This window comes from Cyprinodon tularosa, unplaced genomic scaffold, assembly GCF_016077235.1.
Source record: "Cyprinodon tularosa strain WSP-4 unplaced genomic scaffold, ASM1607723v1 ctg380, whole genome shotgun sequence".
NCBI lineage: Eukaryota > Metazoa > Chordata > Actinopteri > Cyprinodontiformes > Cyprinodontidae > Cyprinodon > Cyprinodon tularosa.
Window position 1 is genome coordinate 242,399 of NW_024039097.1, and position 14,613 is coordinate 257,011.

Sequence of the window (14,613 nt, forward strand, 5' to 3'; positions counted from 1 at the left end):
AAAAACAACCATTTTGGATTTGTCAAAGCTCCTTGCTGTCGATGGATGAGGCGAAGCAGCGGCTACCAGGAGAACAGACAATCTCATTTAAGAGCCAAAAAAGAAATATGCAGAGAAAGGCAGCATTATTTTGTGAAACTGCTGCAAACATCATCTGCTCTTCTTTAATATCGTTTTTCCATTCCTTGTCAGAGCATCTAGTTTTGGCGATGCCGCCGGTGACACTTCCACATTCCGCGTTCATAACAATTCCCCGTTTCTTGCAAATTCTTCATCCTCATACTGACAAAAAAAGATTCCTGCTGACTTAGGCTACCTGCACAAGAGTGTTGGTAGGTAAAGGGTAAGCCGTCTGCCTGGTGGTCTTGCTGGCCCACACTCAACAAACCAAAGGATGCAGCTGAAGTGAATGGTTCTGTTGATCAGATGGTTTTAGGACCATGCATTAATCCATCCACAGTGGGAACAGACATGGGCAGCACTAACAACAGCAAGTTGAGGAAAGGAATGGTTCTGGATAAAGACAGTGAGGGAAGTTTCAGACAGAAGACGGTCCGCTACAATTTTCACTTTCTGGCATTAGAAAGTAAAGCTTTGCAGAACATATCGACACATGATTGTCAGCTTACAGCAAATAGCAGACATTACATTTGTGTAGAGTGAACTCAAACTCTGTCGCCGGCGGTCTTCAGTAACACACACCTGATCTTCTCTCCTCACGATTGCTCTGCCTTTGCTTCATTGCTATTATCATTATCAGCCTCGTCGTGATAGCAGGACGTTTCCTCTCGCTAACTCGCTGACAGGACTTGTCATCCTTTTTTTCTTTTCTACAGTCCTGGAGTTTGGATAGCTGGACCAGGAAGAAGAGGTGGAGGAAAAAGAAGGGACTTAGCCGTCTCCTCATGCGGATCGGTCAGAACCCCTGCTTGGGGTTTCTCTGACATTACTCAGCGTTTCCTCCACAATCTCCTACAGCTAGACTGACTATCCCTGCTTTACTTGCTGTGACTTTCCTTTGCTCTCTTGGTCTCTCCTCATTTCTCATTTTATAAAGGTTTTTCAACAGCATCAGACTCCCTTTATCGCTCAGTTCTTCAGTTTCCTGAGCCTCTCCCCTCCGACAGCTCACTGAATTACCGCGCCAACATTTTTTTTGATGCACCGATCTAGACCTAACAACGCCTGTCTGGTTGTTATCGCACATATTCGTATCAACACACACACAGATGAGCATCAAACTAAAGGAGAAACACGACACAGCTGGAGCTGTTAAAGGAAAAGAGAAGCAAAGCGCTGGGTCATGTGACCACTGTGTGCCAACCAGGAAGAGGGAGAGCAGGGAGCAAGAGAGGTAGCAAACACAGATAGTGATGATGCAATTGCCTTGTCATCATCGACGTCTCCCACAAGGATGTTGCCTCCACCACTGGGTGGGCATAAGTTATACTGGTTCAGCTAGCCTACTCCATATTACACATTCCACACACCAGTGAAAACTTAAATAAACACACCCTAGTTGCTCACGCTGGCTTAAATCTTCAGCTATGGTGACAGCGTTTCTAACTCAAGCTTCGACTTCCCCCCGAGTCACATGCTTTCCACCCACAGCCCTCTGTGCACACTAAACAGTGCTTGTCCTTGTTCAGTCTTGGAATGCTACGCTCTTATCAGCAGTTTGTCATTTTACAGTTTATTGGGATGGAAAAGGACTGCAGTTCATTTCCAAAACAAATAAAGTAAAGAAATTAAGTGAGAATAACACAACACAGCTGCAGCAGGTTCTTCTTAGTAATTATAAAGATCTAAAAGTATATTACACTTTAACAACAGACACCTCAGTAAGTCTAACATGTTTACTAGAAAATTGTGGATGAGAATATAAACATTAACTGCTTGACAGTCATTGTTGCTAATATGCAACAAACACTTTGTATATCATACACAACCAAAAGCACATGATACACATTCAACATGGACCTAGGGACCTTTGGCAAGCTATTGTTTCAGTTACAATGGTTCCTAATGCTGATCACTGACTGATGTACATTTGGAAAGTAAAATGTTTAATATGCCTACATTTCTATTTATCTTTAAAATAAATATAAAGCAAATACTTAAATAAAAAAATAAAAAAAATAAATTCAGGCGTCAAGAGGTTAAGTTGAAGTCTCAATGGTGGAAATGTTTTTTTTTTTTTTTATCAGAATCACACGACAAACAAAAAACTTGGTATATTTTCTATGTTTCAGATAGCCAGCGTAACGTTTAGTCGGAGTTTTCACCAGTGGACCTTAGGTTTGTTTGTTCGGCAGGTCTGTTTGTGATTTTAGGTAAGGGAGGAGTGTTTGCAATCTCTGTTTGCAAAGCTGAGCAAGTTTGTGCTTTTATTTGAATTAACTGTATGTTTTATATTATTATTTGAATTAGCTAGTTAGGGTAAAGTGTTAAAAATATACAATTTTACAGCTGAAATGTTAAAAAAAAACATTGGTATGATTACCATTGACGTTTTCCAAACCCATGCATGGTTTTATTTTTATTTTATTTAACCTTTATTTTACCAGGAAGTCCCTTGAGATAAAATCTCTTTTTCGAGGGAGACCTGGCCAAGGGGCAAACTATTATGTACTTCTTATATGTAAATGAAACATCACAGGGTCCGGTAAAGACAATAGCATCAATGATTTTTTTAAAGAACCAAAACAGACTGGGGTGATATAAAGATTAGACTCAGACCACCTCATTAGAGTAGCAGTATTTTAGGTGTTCTAGAAGTCCTTTCACAGCGACAGATTAACAGACATAATATATACGATTGGTAAACATTGTGCAACAATGAGTAAACCACTAGGTGCTAATGATGTTAAAATATGCATTTAATAGCAACCTATTGTTGAACATTAAAGGGCTACTTGAGCTTTGCTGAATGACTGGATCATTTGTCTAGTTTAAAATATAAATTATTTACACAAATTAAACCTTCAAAGAACACAATCTGTACTAAAAAGAGATTCTTCAAAACATACTTCCGAAATTCAGAGGTATTTGTTGGGATCCAGATCAGGAATTACCAGGCAACATGAGAAACGCTAACACGACGGCAGCTCAACTTCCGGTTCCGGGGCCTGTTTCGTCACTTCCGGAATTCCGTGCGTCACTTCCGGTTTCAGTTCCGCTTCTAAGGTCAGAATCTGCTCCGTCACTTCCTGATTTCCGTCCCTCACTATTTTCTGGGTTATCTAGTGAGTGTAAAAGTTTTCTGTGGCAATGCAAATTATTTTTTGAACTCAATCCGTCCAGTTTCCCTGATGACGAGAGAAAAATAGTTTTTATTCTCTCACAATTATCCGGTAAAGCCAGCGAATGGAAAGAGACCCATTTTTCTCCTGAATCCAGTATTACATGTACCGTAGATCAATTTTTAAACGAATTCACTCCAGTATTCTCCGATAACTCTACTCAGTCTCAGGGTCTGTCTAACTTTTCACAAGGGAATAGAAACGTTGAGGAGTTTTCAATAGACTTCCGGGTCAGAGCCGCTGCTTCCTGCTGGACTGATGCTATTCTTAAGAATATCTACCGCAACGCACTAAACAAAGAAATTAGGGACAAACTAGCAGCCATAGATGAACCTGAAACCCTGGAAGAGCTCATTCACACAGCTTTATATCTTGATCACAGACTACGCACAAGAGTCAAACACAGATCTAGGAAACCAGTTCAACACAGATTAGCCCAGTCCAACCCAGCTCAGCCCAGTTCAGTCCAGATCTGCCCAGTCCAGTCCAGCCCAGTCCAGCTCAGTCCAGCCCAGTACAGTTCTGTACAGCCCTGTTCCGTCCGTTTCTGTCCAGTTCAGTCCAGTTCAGCCACCACTTACATGATTGTCAGTTAGCACCATCCATTAAGAAGCTTAAAATCAAACCACAAGTCACAAACCAAACAGTAAGAGCTCCAGTAATCCATGAGTCGGACCTCTGGAACTTCTATTACGGAGATCGAGATGATCTGTTCCCCTTTTTGTCACCTCATCATGAACCCACTTGCACACCAGTTAGCCTTTTGCCACAGTCAGTCTGTGAACCCATTAGCCCAGCTTCTAAGGAACCCCGACGTAAGAGACGGCGTCGCCGTAAGCCAGCTCTGAGCCATCTTGAGACCCCTGAACCAGTTCTGAGCCGTCTAAAGACCCCTGAGCCAGCCCTGAGCCGTCTTGAGTCAGCTCTGTGCCATTTTGAAACCCCTGAGTCAGCTCCGTGCCGTTTAGAGACCCCTGAACCAGCTCTGAGCAGTCTAGAGACCCCTGAGTTAGCTCTGTGCCGTCTAGAGACCCCTGAGTTAGCTCTGTGCCATCCAGAGACCCCTGAGTTAGCTCTGTGCCGTCCAGAGACCCCTGAGTTAGCTCTATGCCGTCCAGAGACCCCTGAGTTAGCTCTGTGCCGTCCAGAGACCCCTGAGCAGAACTTCAAAAAGGTGTCTGAATTCGAGGTATGTGATTTTTCACCTCCTAGGACCTTTCTGCAGGCGCCCCTGACCGCCGAGAGTCCTCCGCAAGCATCACAACCCTCTTCAGAGACTGAACCTTTGCCTTCATGGGCGGATTCTCCCTTGCTGGATATGGAGCCACAGTTTGTGGTTTCCTCTGTTCCTGAGGTGGAGCCGCAATCGGCGGACTCCCCTGTCCCTGATGTGGAGCCGCAATCAGCAGGCTCCTCTGTTCCTGACCCGGAACCGCAGGCGGCGGTCCCCTCTGTTCCTGACCCGGAGTCGCAGTCGGCGGGCTCCTCAGTTCCTGATCCGGAGCCGCAATCGGCGGGCTCCTCAGTTCCTGTCCAGGAGCCGCAGTCGGCGGTCTCCTCTCTTCCTGTCCAGGAGCCGCAGTCGGCGGTCCCCTCAGAGCCTGTTCCTGAGCCGCAGTCGGCGGCCACCACAGAGCCTGTTCCTGAGCCGCAGTCGGCGGCCACCACAGAGCGTGTTCCTGAGCCGCAATCGGCGACCTCCTCGGACCCTGTTCCTGAGCCGCAGCCGGCGACCTCCTCGGACCCTGTTCCAGAGCCGCAGTCCGCGGCCTCCTCGCTGAGGAGGGGACGGGGTACCCCTTGGGGCTACCTGTTGAAATTGGGGCGTCATCCTCCTCCCAAAATTCAGCAGCGACGAAGAGGGCATCCTCCAGAGCGTCAGCTTCGCCTACAACCCCGCGGCTGGCCTCCAGAGCGTCAGCTTCGCCTACGGCCCCGCGGCCGACCTCCAGAGCGTCAGCTTCGCCTCCGACCCCGCGACCGGCCTCCAGAACCTCTGCCACGCCTTCGGCCCCTCAGCCGGCCACCTGAACCTCTGCCTCGCTGCCGGTCCCACGGCCGGCCACCTGAACCTCTGCCTCGCTGCCGGTCCCACGGCCGGCCACCTGAGACACTGCCTCGCTGCCGGTCCCACAGCCGGCCACCTGAGACTCTACCTTATAATCTTTCAGAGACTTTTGTTGTTTTCGTCCACTTTAAGCGGACTCTTTTTTTTTTTTTGTTCAGGACTCTGTTTTTGGTTTTTGCCCTCCTTGCCTGTTTCCCCCTCCGCCCACCCTGGGTGGGTTGTTTTTTGTTTTGGACTCTGTTTTTGTTGTTTCTTGCCCTCCTTGCCTGGTGCAACCTCCGCCCACCCTGGGTGGGTTGTTTTTTGTTTATTGTTTTTTCATGGACTGTTCTGAGGGTGTCTGGAATCCGCCTTTGAGGGGGGGGCTCTGTTGGGATCCAGAGGCTTGCCCTCCAGAGGGCGCCGAGGATCCCCTCCTGTTGTATGTTTTTCTGTTGGGACTTGGGTTACTGTTGGGATCTGGAGATCTGCCACCTGTCTCCAGCAGAGAGCGCTGTGGGTCTCCAGGGCTGGAGCCTCCAGCACACCTGAGGATCATCAGCCCATCAGGGGACCTCCTACATAAGCAGCAGCCAGACCTGTCTTCGTCGCCGGAGTGTTGACCAGTTTTGGTTAGCAGAACCTGATCCTCAGCCTGCACATAGAATCTCTGTCTGCTCTGGAGAGTAACCAGATTCTAACAAGCCTCTGTCTTCTCTGCTCACAGGAAAGCCTGACTGAAGTCTGTAGCTCTGGAGGAGCTTTGCTTGGAAACCTGCCTGCCTGCCCTAGGAAGCCAAACCTGAAGACAATCAGTCTGGATTCCCCAACCTGCTCTCAAGGGAGAGCTAGGAAATCAACTCAAGGTCTGAACCTCATTAGCCTGAAGCTAGACGCTGCTGCTGCTGAGCTCTCTGCTGTATCCACAGTCTCTGGACCCAACCGGTTCCCTCTCTCCTTTGATCAGTCTGAACCTCATCAAGGTATTAACCAGAATCAAACACCTGACAAGTCATCACCGCTGCCTGGCTAACCAAACTATCCATCTCTGCAGATACTCAGTGATTCCAGTCCCGGACCAGTACCAGAACCTGCTCATAATTATTCTTGTGTGCTTCTCATTTAATAAACTGTTAAACTTTTACTCCGTTTCCTGTGGTGTTCTGCATGTGGGTTTAAACTCTAGACATGCATAAAAAAAAATGCAAATTATGAACTTTTCAAACTTCAAGAGCCTTTAAATATGGATCAAACTAAATTCACATATAGTTTGCCAAATGTATAAAATCACCCATAGTTTCTAAAAAGGAAAGAAGTCAAACATTTGTTAACTCAATATTGTGTTTATGTCGTAAGCTGGATGTTTTCCTAATGCACTTAGTTAATGTCTAACTAACCATGCCCTTTTTAATGCCTAACTTAAGCCAAGTACAGAGTAGGTTATAACAACAATACATTGAGCATGAACACAGCTCTACAGTCCCCGAGCAGCTCGATATACTGTCTGTGCATGGGCAAAGGTAAAACCATGGACAAGTGCTTGAACCAGAGAAAACCATAAGGATTGTAGGTTAGGGTTCCAACAAAATTAAGTTCCTGATCTTTTTTCATAGATTTTAAAGATTAAATACATACCATAACAGTTAAAAAAGGCAATTATGAACTAGCAGTCATAACTAATAATTTAAACTGTACCTGAATAAAAACAGAAATGTATAGTAAACCAGAAGCTTACAAATCTAAACATCTTTTATATTTAATAATATTTCCTTTTATTACTACTGTGCACTTTTGGCAGTCTCTTGATGTGCTTAATGAGGTAGTCACCCAAAATGTTTTTGAAAGGAATCTTATAACAGCCTGGAAGAGGAGCATTAAGAGAAGACCATGGTTCATATTTCAGTCTTTTAAGCAAAAGGTGGCTAATTTGATTAATCGTATACTCTAACACATATTTAGAGTTAGTTTACAATGTTTGGTTTGCTGCATAACTTCATGTTTTCAGTGTCGATGACAACAGAGAATCTATGTACAATATCAAATGTAGTTATAATTTTAAAAAATCTGTCAAAAACCTTTTTTATATATTAATTTATTTAGATTCTTATAGAGTCTCACAGTCATATATAAGGGAATTAAAGTCTAGATAAGCACAAAGCATACACAAAATTCTGTATATATGGTTCTTAAAGTATGGATATATTAATATTAGTAGTTCTTGTATTAGGAGGAGGTAAGTTCCTTTGAGCTAGTAGGTCTAAAAATGGCTACCAATATTTAGAAAATAGATTTGCCCATCATATCATGTCTGAGTCTCTCCTTATGAGATACCCCAGTCGATTTTGATATCTATTCATGTTATGTAGCCACATCCATAAGATCAATCTCGATATTTCTACCTTCTGCTAACGCTCTCCTCCCAAACAGTATCATCTCTTCACCTGAATCTCTCTCTCAAGTGGTCAAAACTAGCAATTCAGTATTCTGAGTGAGGAGTGTGTTACAATTATCTTGTATATTCTGTCAAATCTAACTTCATTTTAAATGTAAGATCCCTGAAAATGTGTCTTGATGGAATAAACAATTTTGACCGGTGACGTCTAAGGAAAGGAAAAGCTGGTGGGAAGAAAAAGAAGGTCGCTAGATCTCCTCTTTCATGTCTATCAAAACTTGGTAAATACTTGACCCAAACTCTCTAGAAACTCAGCATATTTCTTGGTTTTTAAACATTGAAAAATATTTTTAAAAATGTAGAATGTAGTTAAAAATATGAGTATTAGTAGTTTCTTTCTTGGTGTACTGATGGTTGTATACCTTTACATCTATACAGTCAGACTATATAACTTCAGTTTGATTATAGCTGGACTGAACTGGAAAAGAAAGACAGTAGAATTTCAGCTGGAAGAATCTTTGTATTGCCCTAAAATGACTTTTGTTTTCAACTTGCATGAATTAACTGAACCAAACTGCAGTTAGGCAACTTGTTTCCAACACACACTAATCGATGATTCATCCACATTAGCATAAAGAGTGGGCTCATATTACTAAAAACGACTCAACGTTTCTGGTTTTACTGCTCGGATTGATGAAAACATTATTACTCACAATCCAAGTGAATTATAAAAAATAAGACTAACAGTTTAGCTATATGGTAACTTTCCTTTAGGTCATCTGTATCAACAACTTAGGCTCCTATTTCACTCAGTAGCAAAGTTTTAACAAGCAGAACCTAGTAGCAACTAATGATGAAACTAAAAAACAGCATGGAGCCTTATCTTATTATATTCATCTTCACATAAAACCAAGCATTCAGTAAGAAACACTCAAATCAACCATTCAGACTTTTCTTGGTGAAATGAAATCACACTTACGGTAAAACTGCTGTAACCCGGCATTGAGAACAGGGTGAGTGGAAGACCCAAGAGAAACTCCTAATCTCCCTTCAATCACCTTAGCTCACACAGAAGACAAACTGTCTTCCAAATGAGTTGCCTCATGCCCTCCTCTCTGTCTTTTTCTCTCCATCTCTCTCTCTCTCTCTGCCTCGTGTTGGTTGGTTCTCAGCAGGATGGAGGGAAGGTTTCTTGTAGTAGGAGGGATGACTGAGAACAAGAATCCATCCTCAGCAGTGTGTGTTGAGCTGCTGCGATGACTAGGCCTGACTCATCTATTCTCTGATCAAACTGAAACAACCCTCACACTGAAGGCAGCTTTTCAAATGTTTCTAGCACGATGGAAGTGGGAGGTCTGAATGCATGACGGAAACAAGTCAAAGATTAAAGGACAAACATTCTGTTTTTCAAACCAACCTAAATCCGAGGTGTTATAGTCTTCATCCATTCTTCTCCTTTTCTATCTTTATTTACCAGCTAACAGAAACATAACAGTCATGTTTGGAGTGCTAACCTTGGCTGATCTCTTTCTGTCAGCTGACACATTGGTTCTCCATCACTGGAACCTAACTCGGAACAATCCCCTCCCCACATCTATTGTCCTGCAGTCAAACAGCATCAAGGTCACCCCTCCTGCCTCGTTCTCTCCCTCATCTCTGTATTTTTTTTTTTATCAAACACACACATTGCACACCAAAAATATCAATTTCACACAAGCTTGCAAAGCTAAATGTCCCTTTAAATTGGTGTTCACTTAGCAAATGAAAAAAGAGCTTTTAATGATTTTTCTCCATGCATGCAGCCAAACCCCTCACACACTAATAGATTGTTCACAGAGGGTCAATGGGTTTAGCGGTGGGCGGGGCGTCAGGCTGAAGGGCATAGTGGGCTTAAAAGTAACGATATAAAGTCCTCTACATGTGACTGAACAAATACGTCGATTGTTACTTTGACCCCTTATCATAACAATAATTGCTTTGTTGTTTTAGCTTCTAAAACTGCCTGTTAGTCTGTTTATTGCCGTTCTACTGTTAACTTCCTAAGCATTGGTGTTAGGTCCAAGGTGTGTTTGGCTGTGGGTTTAAAGCCCAGTGTGTTGTGTATCCAGACTGAGTCATATCTGCTGACATTCAGCACGTGCAAGTCAGCACGATTCGCTCAGCTGGGGCTAGCCCGCACCTCTGATGCCCCCGCCCCCATTCCCCAAACCTTCACACCTCTCCTCACAAAGAAAAAAAGGAGGGAGGGAATAGGGGCGGGAGGAGGGAAAAATAAATAATAAATGGAAAGGTGGTGATAGGTGGAGTGGCCTGATAGGGTGGAGCTTCGCAGCATTTGGGGCCTCTTTTTAAAAGGCATCTCTTTGTGCTTGAAGGTTGGGATATGAAAAGAAGGACCAGATTGCAGTCAGTCTTACCCAAACAAAGAGAACAGGTGGAATAAACAGATTCAAAATGCTTCATAAAAACAGATTGGATATACAGTTTACCTGCTAATAACATGCATTAGCAGCTCTCCACTTAGAATGACAATATTCAGGAGCAGAGATAAAAAGCTTCTCTGAGAAAAGAGAGAAAACAGGAGAGCCATCCCTCAGACCTGCACTGTGGCTTGTTGCCAGTGTTGTCTCTCAGAACCGGGGCTAAGATTAGCTTCCCATATGCTCCAGTCTGGCAGTGCCGGACTTAAAGGGACCACTACCCCACTCTGTTCACTGCTACTGTGCGCACATTTCTTTAAAATGCCCAATGTTTACAGCAGATGACAGCTGGATACGATCTGGGTAAACTGAGCGATTCCCAGCTTTCTGCCCTTTTTCATATTCTGCTCAAGCCAAATCCTCCAACATAAAGAGGTTCCCCTGGATCCATTTAAATAGACCTTAGCAACAAAGAGTTTCAAGTGCGTGTGTGTCTATAGTAGGTGCTGAAAGCTCCAACAGCTGTTGCACTGTATTGCATAAAACCTGGCAGTGTATGCCAGCAGAGGGATTCAGGATTGTGTGCGCCATGAGCCCACTGGGAGCAACAGAGGACGCACCCGTCAGGTAAGTGAGAGTTAAAAGCTTCAGCAACAGCCGATGGCTCCTCCCCCTTTAGTTTTCATTCATTTTTTATTAACTGCGGCACCAGGCGGCTGACGACCTCCCTTCAACAAGCAGCCGGGACATGACCAAAGACGCCAACTGTTCGCTAGCCTTAACTTATCTGCTGCCATTTAGGAAACATGAATCCAGCTGCAGAATTCAATCCAGCTTTGCTGTATATCATATGCGGAGCAGCAAGAAGAGCAAACTGGCAGATTACTTTATAGCTAATATATTACATATTTGTAGGTTTTGGAAAGGAAAAAATTGTTAAAAATGAAGCTTTTAGGAGCTGAACACACTAAGGGGGACACACTGTCCTGGTTCATGTGTAGGGTAAGATATTCTGCAGTCATTTTAAGTCCTTTGAAGACAGCGCTTTTATTCTTAAAGATAGGAAGAGGAGCCTGAGAACAGCTGACTGCTTGGTCTGTAAGCAGTCAGGTAAAGGGTTGCTTTTCACCACCACCTATCCTTGACATCAATCTTGACCTTCACATTATTTTGCAATGTTTTTTTTTTACTCCTTGAACAATTCTGGCAATCTTTAACCCAAACTTAAATGTATTTATTTGATTTTTTGTGAGGCAGATGAGAAACAATGTACCACTGGGCGGCAGGGTGCTGCAGTTTGTAGCACTGTTGCATTGCGGGTTTGAATCTTGTCCTAAATTCAGAATGAAGTCTTCCTCTCTTCCCTGTGTCTGAGTAGGTTTTCATAACTTTTAGGATGATTGGGGACTCTAAATTACCCATAGGTGTAACTTTGTTAATATGAGTGTGTCCGTGTTGCCCTAAACGGGCAACCTGTACAGGGTATGCCCAAAGAATAATGGAAGGAGGTACCAGCCTCCAGTAGAAGATAAAAGGTTTTCAAAACCTTTTTTCAAGTTAAAAACCTTAGAAGCCTGGTATGCATTTGCATTTTTCTGTCTTGATATACTGTTTTGTGCAGATGAGAGATTAGTGGAGGATTAGCTCTAATAGCTTTGGATATCCAAGTCTGAAATTTTGTGGAAATATCTCCAGCTCGTTTGGATAAGATGGAGAGCATCTGTGAACAACTATTTTCTTCTTCCACCAAAGTACTGGATATAGGCCACTTCATGTGTTCAGATAAACCAGTTGAACACATGAACATGCTTTGTTCTAATTCAATTCAGTTTATTTATAAAGCGCCAATTCAAAACACGTGTCATCTCAAGGCACTTTCCATTTAACCAGATCTTACAGTCAAATTGATTCAATGTTTTCTATCTAAGGAAAACCAGTTGATTGCATCAACTCAATGACTCCAGGGCAATCCCTCACACTAAGCATGCTTGTAGCGACAGTGGAGAGGAAAAACTCCCTTTTAACAGGAAGAAACCTCCAGCAGAACCAGGCTCAGTGTGAGCGGCCATCTGCTGAGGCCGACTGGGGTTCCACTTAATCCTATTGTAGCTCTGGCAGCATGTTTCTATGTTACTACCCCAGCTGCATTTATTCTGTATCTTCTTACATTTCATTGGAGTAGTGACTTATAATTAGACCCATGTATGTTTTAGTTATTGTTTTTTAAAGTTACCACAATGCCCTTATATTGATACACAATAAAAGCCTCTGACTGAAGTGTCTTCCTAATAGGGAATGTTTTCCTACTTGTTTCCTCTTAATAACTTGTGGAAAACTATCACAGCTTTCTTTATGTTTTGTTTTTGTTTTTTAGGACTGACCTGAGTCATGATGTGCGTGCTATGCAGTTTTAATATTTGGCCATAAGGGTTTTGCATGCAGGCCAATCAGGGCTTACATCAAAAGGAAACTGTGAATATTGTGTTTATGTGAAAATGTTAAAAAAGCTCAAGAGTTCAATGAACACATTTTTGATGAAAATAAAGCTTGAAACATAAAACCATTTCAGGTCAAATTTAGCTTCATTCATTACTAGACACATTAAGATGTGTACGATGCGTATTTCTGTACAGGAAGTTTTGATAGAGATTAAAAACCTTCCAGATCAGAGGAAAAGCCTGTACTATTTGCAACGGACGTCTGAGCCTTTGACCATCTGTTACGTTTCAAGCTTTGTCAATGCTGCTCGGTAAGCAGGCTGCGGTTCTTCACTGAAGACTGGAAATCTTACAGAGCAGCAAATACATAAAAGCCGACACTGAATGGAAGAGCTGATGTCAAACCCTCCACTTCCTGAATCTGTAATATATGGTGAGCTATTTACTACGCGCACATACGCACAAACACAAACACGTGGGGCCGGCTGGATGGGTCACGTGGTCACCCTTTAATGCTTGGGCTGAAATTGCAGTGATGATGTCATCAGACATTCAGGGTTGCCACGGAAACTGGGTCAGAATGAACGCTTTGCATGCGAGGCTGGGGATTCCAGATGCAAAGCTAACACATATTAGCGATTATTCCAGATGCTATCGCTGCCTTGAGAGGCTTGTGCTGTGCTCTCTACCACCTGTGCAAAGTGTGAATTTCATCACATGTATGAAGAGGAAATCCTGTGCATGGGTGTGGAGAGAAAAAAATCCTGTGAGTGCAGTCTGTCTATCGTGTAACCTGTTGTGGTAAACCCATTAAATACAGGTTGGTTTCCTGAACAGCACAGAAAATGTGCTGAAAAACTGAAAAAAGGGTCCTGAAAACGCTGCTCGTCTGCATTGCAACCACAATGTTCAGCTTGTTGAAGATGGCTGTGCAAAGGCAGAAAAACACTTAATGATACAGTATGACTGCTTATTTGGATCGTCAAAATGAATGCTCTCTGAATGTGGGGTGTATGGGGTGTTTATCTCTGAACAAGCCGGGAATGTTTGAGAAGGAAAAGGATCTTAATGAGGTAAACATTCCACCCAGGGCATTCTCAGAAACCTCTCCAAACAGGAGCCGGAGGAAAAAGAACACCAACTAGTTGAACACAGGACAGGACACATGATCGTGTTCCCTGTAGACCAGATGGCAATATATACTTAAAAGATAAAAGGGCTGTCTACATTTGGACAGAGATTAAAGCAGGCTTACAAAAAAAAAAAGGTGAGCAGTAGCTCTTTATGAACGGAACAAGCTACATTTGATGTCTGATGACTTTGCCAGTGGGACAAATGTAAGACCTTGGCAGCGCCAATGTTCTTTTACAGCATTATTTATTTTCTCTCTCACGTTTCCTCGATTTTCTTCCTTACAAACAGAGATCGGGTCCCGACATGACGCGTAGAAGAAAAAGATTTCTCATCATCCGCACCTCATAGGTTACTACACCCAGCGATCCGACTCGTACGCATGCGTGACCCACTAACTTTTACTCCCTTTACCTCATTTAACTCCAGAACCCAGGAAAAGCAGGACAGCTTCCCTTCCTGGCTAGTGAGCCAGCGTGCAGGCTTCCTTTTTGCTCCCTCCCTCCCTTCTGGCTTCCTTCTTTTCCTGGTCTCTCGCAGTATCTACACATGCTAGACTCTTGCACCAATCAGCTCGCAGCGTGGGATGCTTTAAACCGAGGATGCCGGCGTGTCATCGAAAAAGGAATCAAGTTGCCTTTTTCGAAGAGGTAACTTTTTTGTAGGAGACCTTAGTTGATCTGAAGCACATTATCCTCTCTGGAGGTGAGATCCAGGATGAAAGGAAGCGCTCAAACATTCGCGGCGCTGCAAATAGTCAAATGACCTTTCCAGATCTCTCCGACCAATGGCTGTGAACCAAATTACATAAAGACTACCGATGGTTTTCACATTGATAGAAATGAGAAACTGCTAACTGTGCTTTCTAAACTTGATGGGTTAA

General features: G+C 43.4%; 1 protein-coding gene across 4 annotated transcripts in view; it reads right to left on the bottom strand.

Annotated features, from left to right (window-relative positions):
* tet3 (tet methylcytosine dioxygenase 3) overlaps positions 1–14,613 on the bottom strand; it is a 64,739-nt gene that overhangs the window by 36,614 nt on the left and 13,512 nt on the right. Inside the window, exon 1 of one of the 4 annotated variants that reach the window (XM_038297058.1) lies at positions 8,721–8,868. The exons of the other annotated variants lie outside the window; for them this stretch is intronic. Coding sequence (XP_038152986.1) covers positions 8,721–8,744 — 24 coding nt within the window. The 5' untranslated portion in view covers positions 8,745–8,868. Of the gene's footprint in view, positions 1–8,720; positions 8,869–14,613 lie in introns of those variants that run through there. 4 annotated transcript variants of the gene reach the window in all.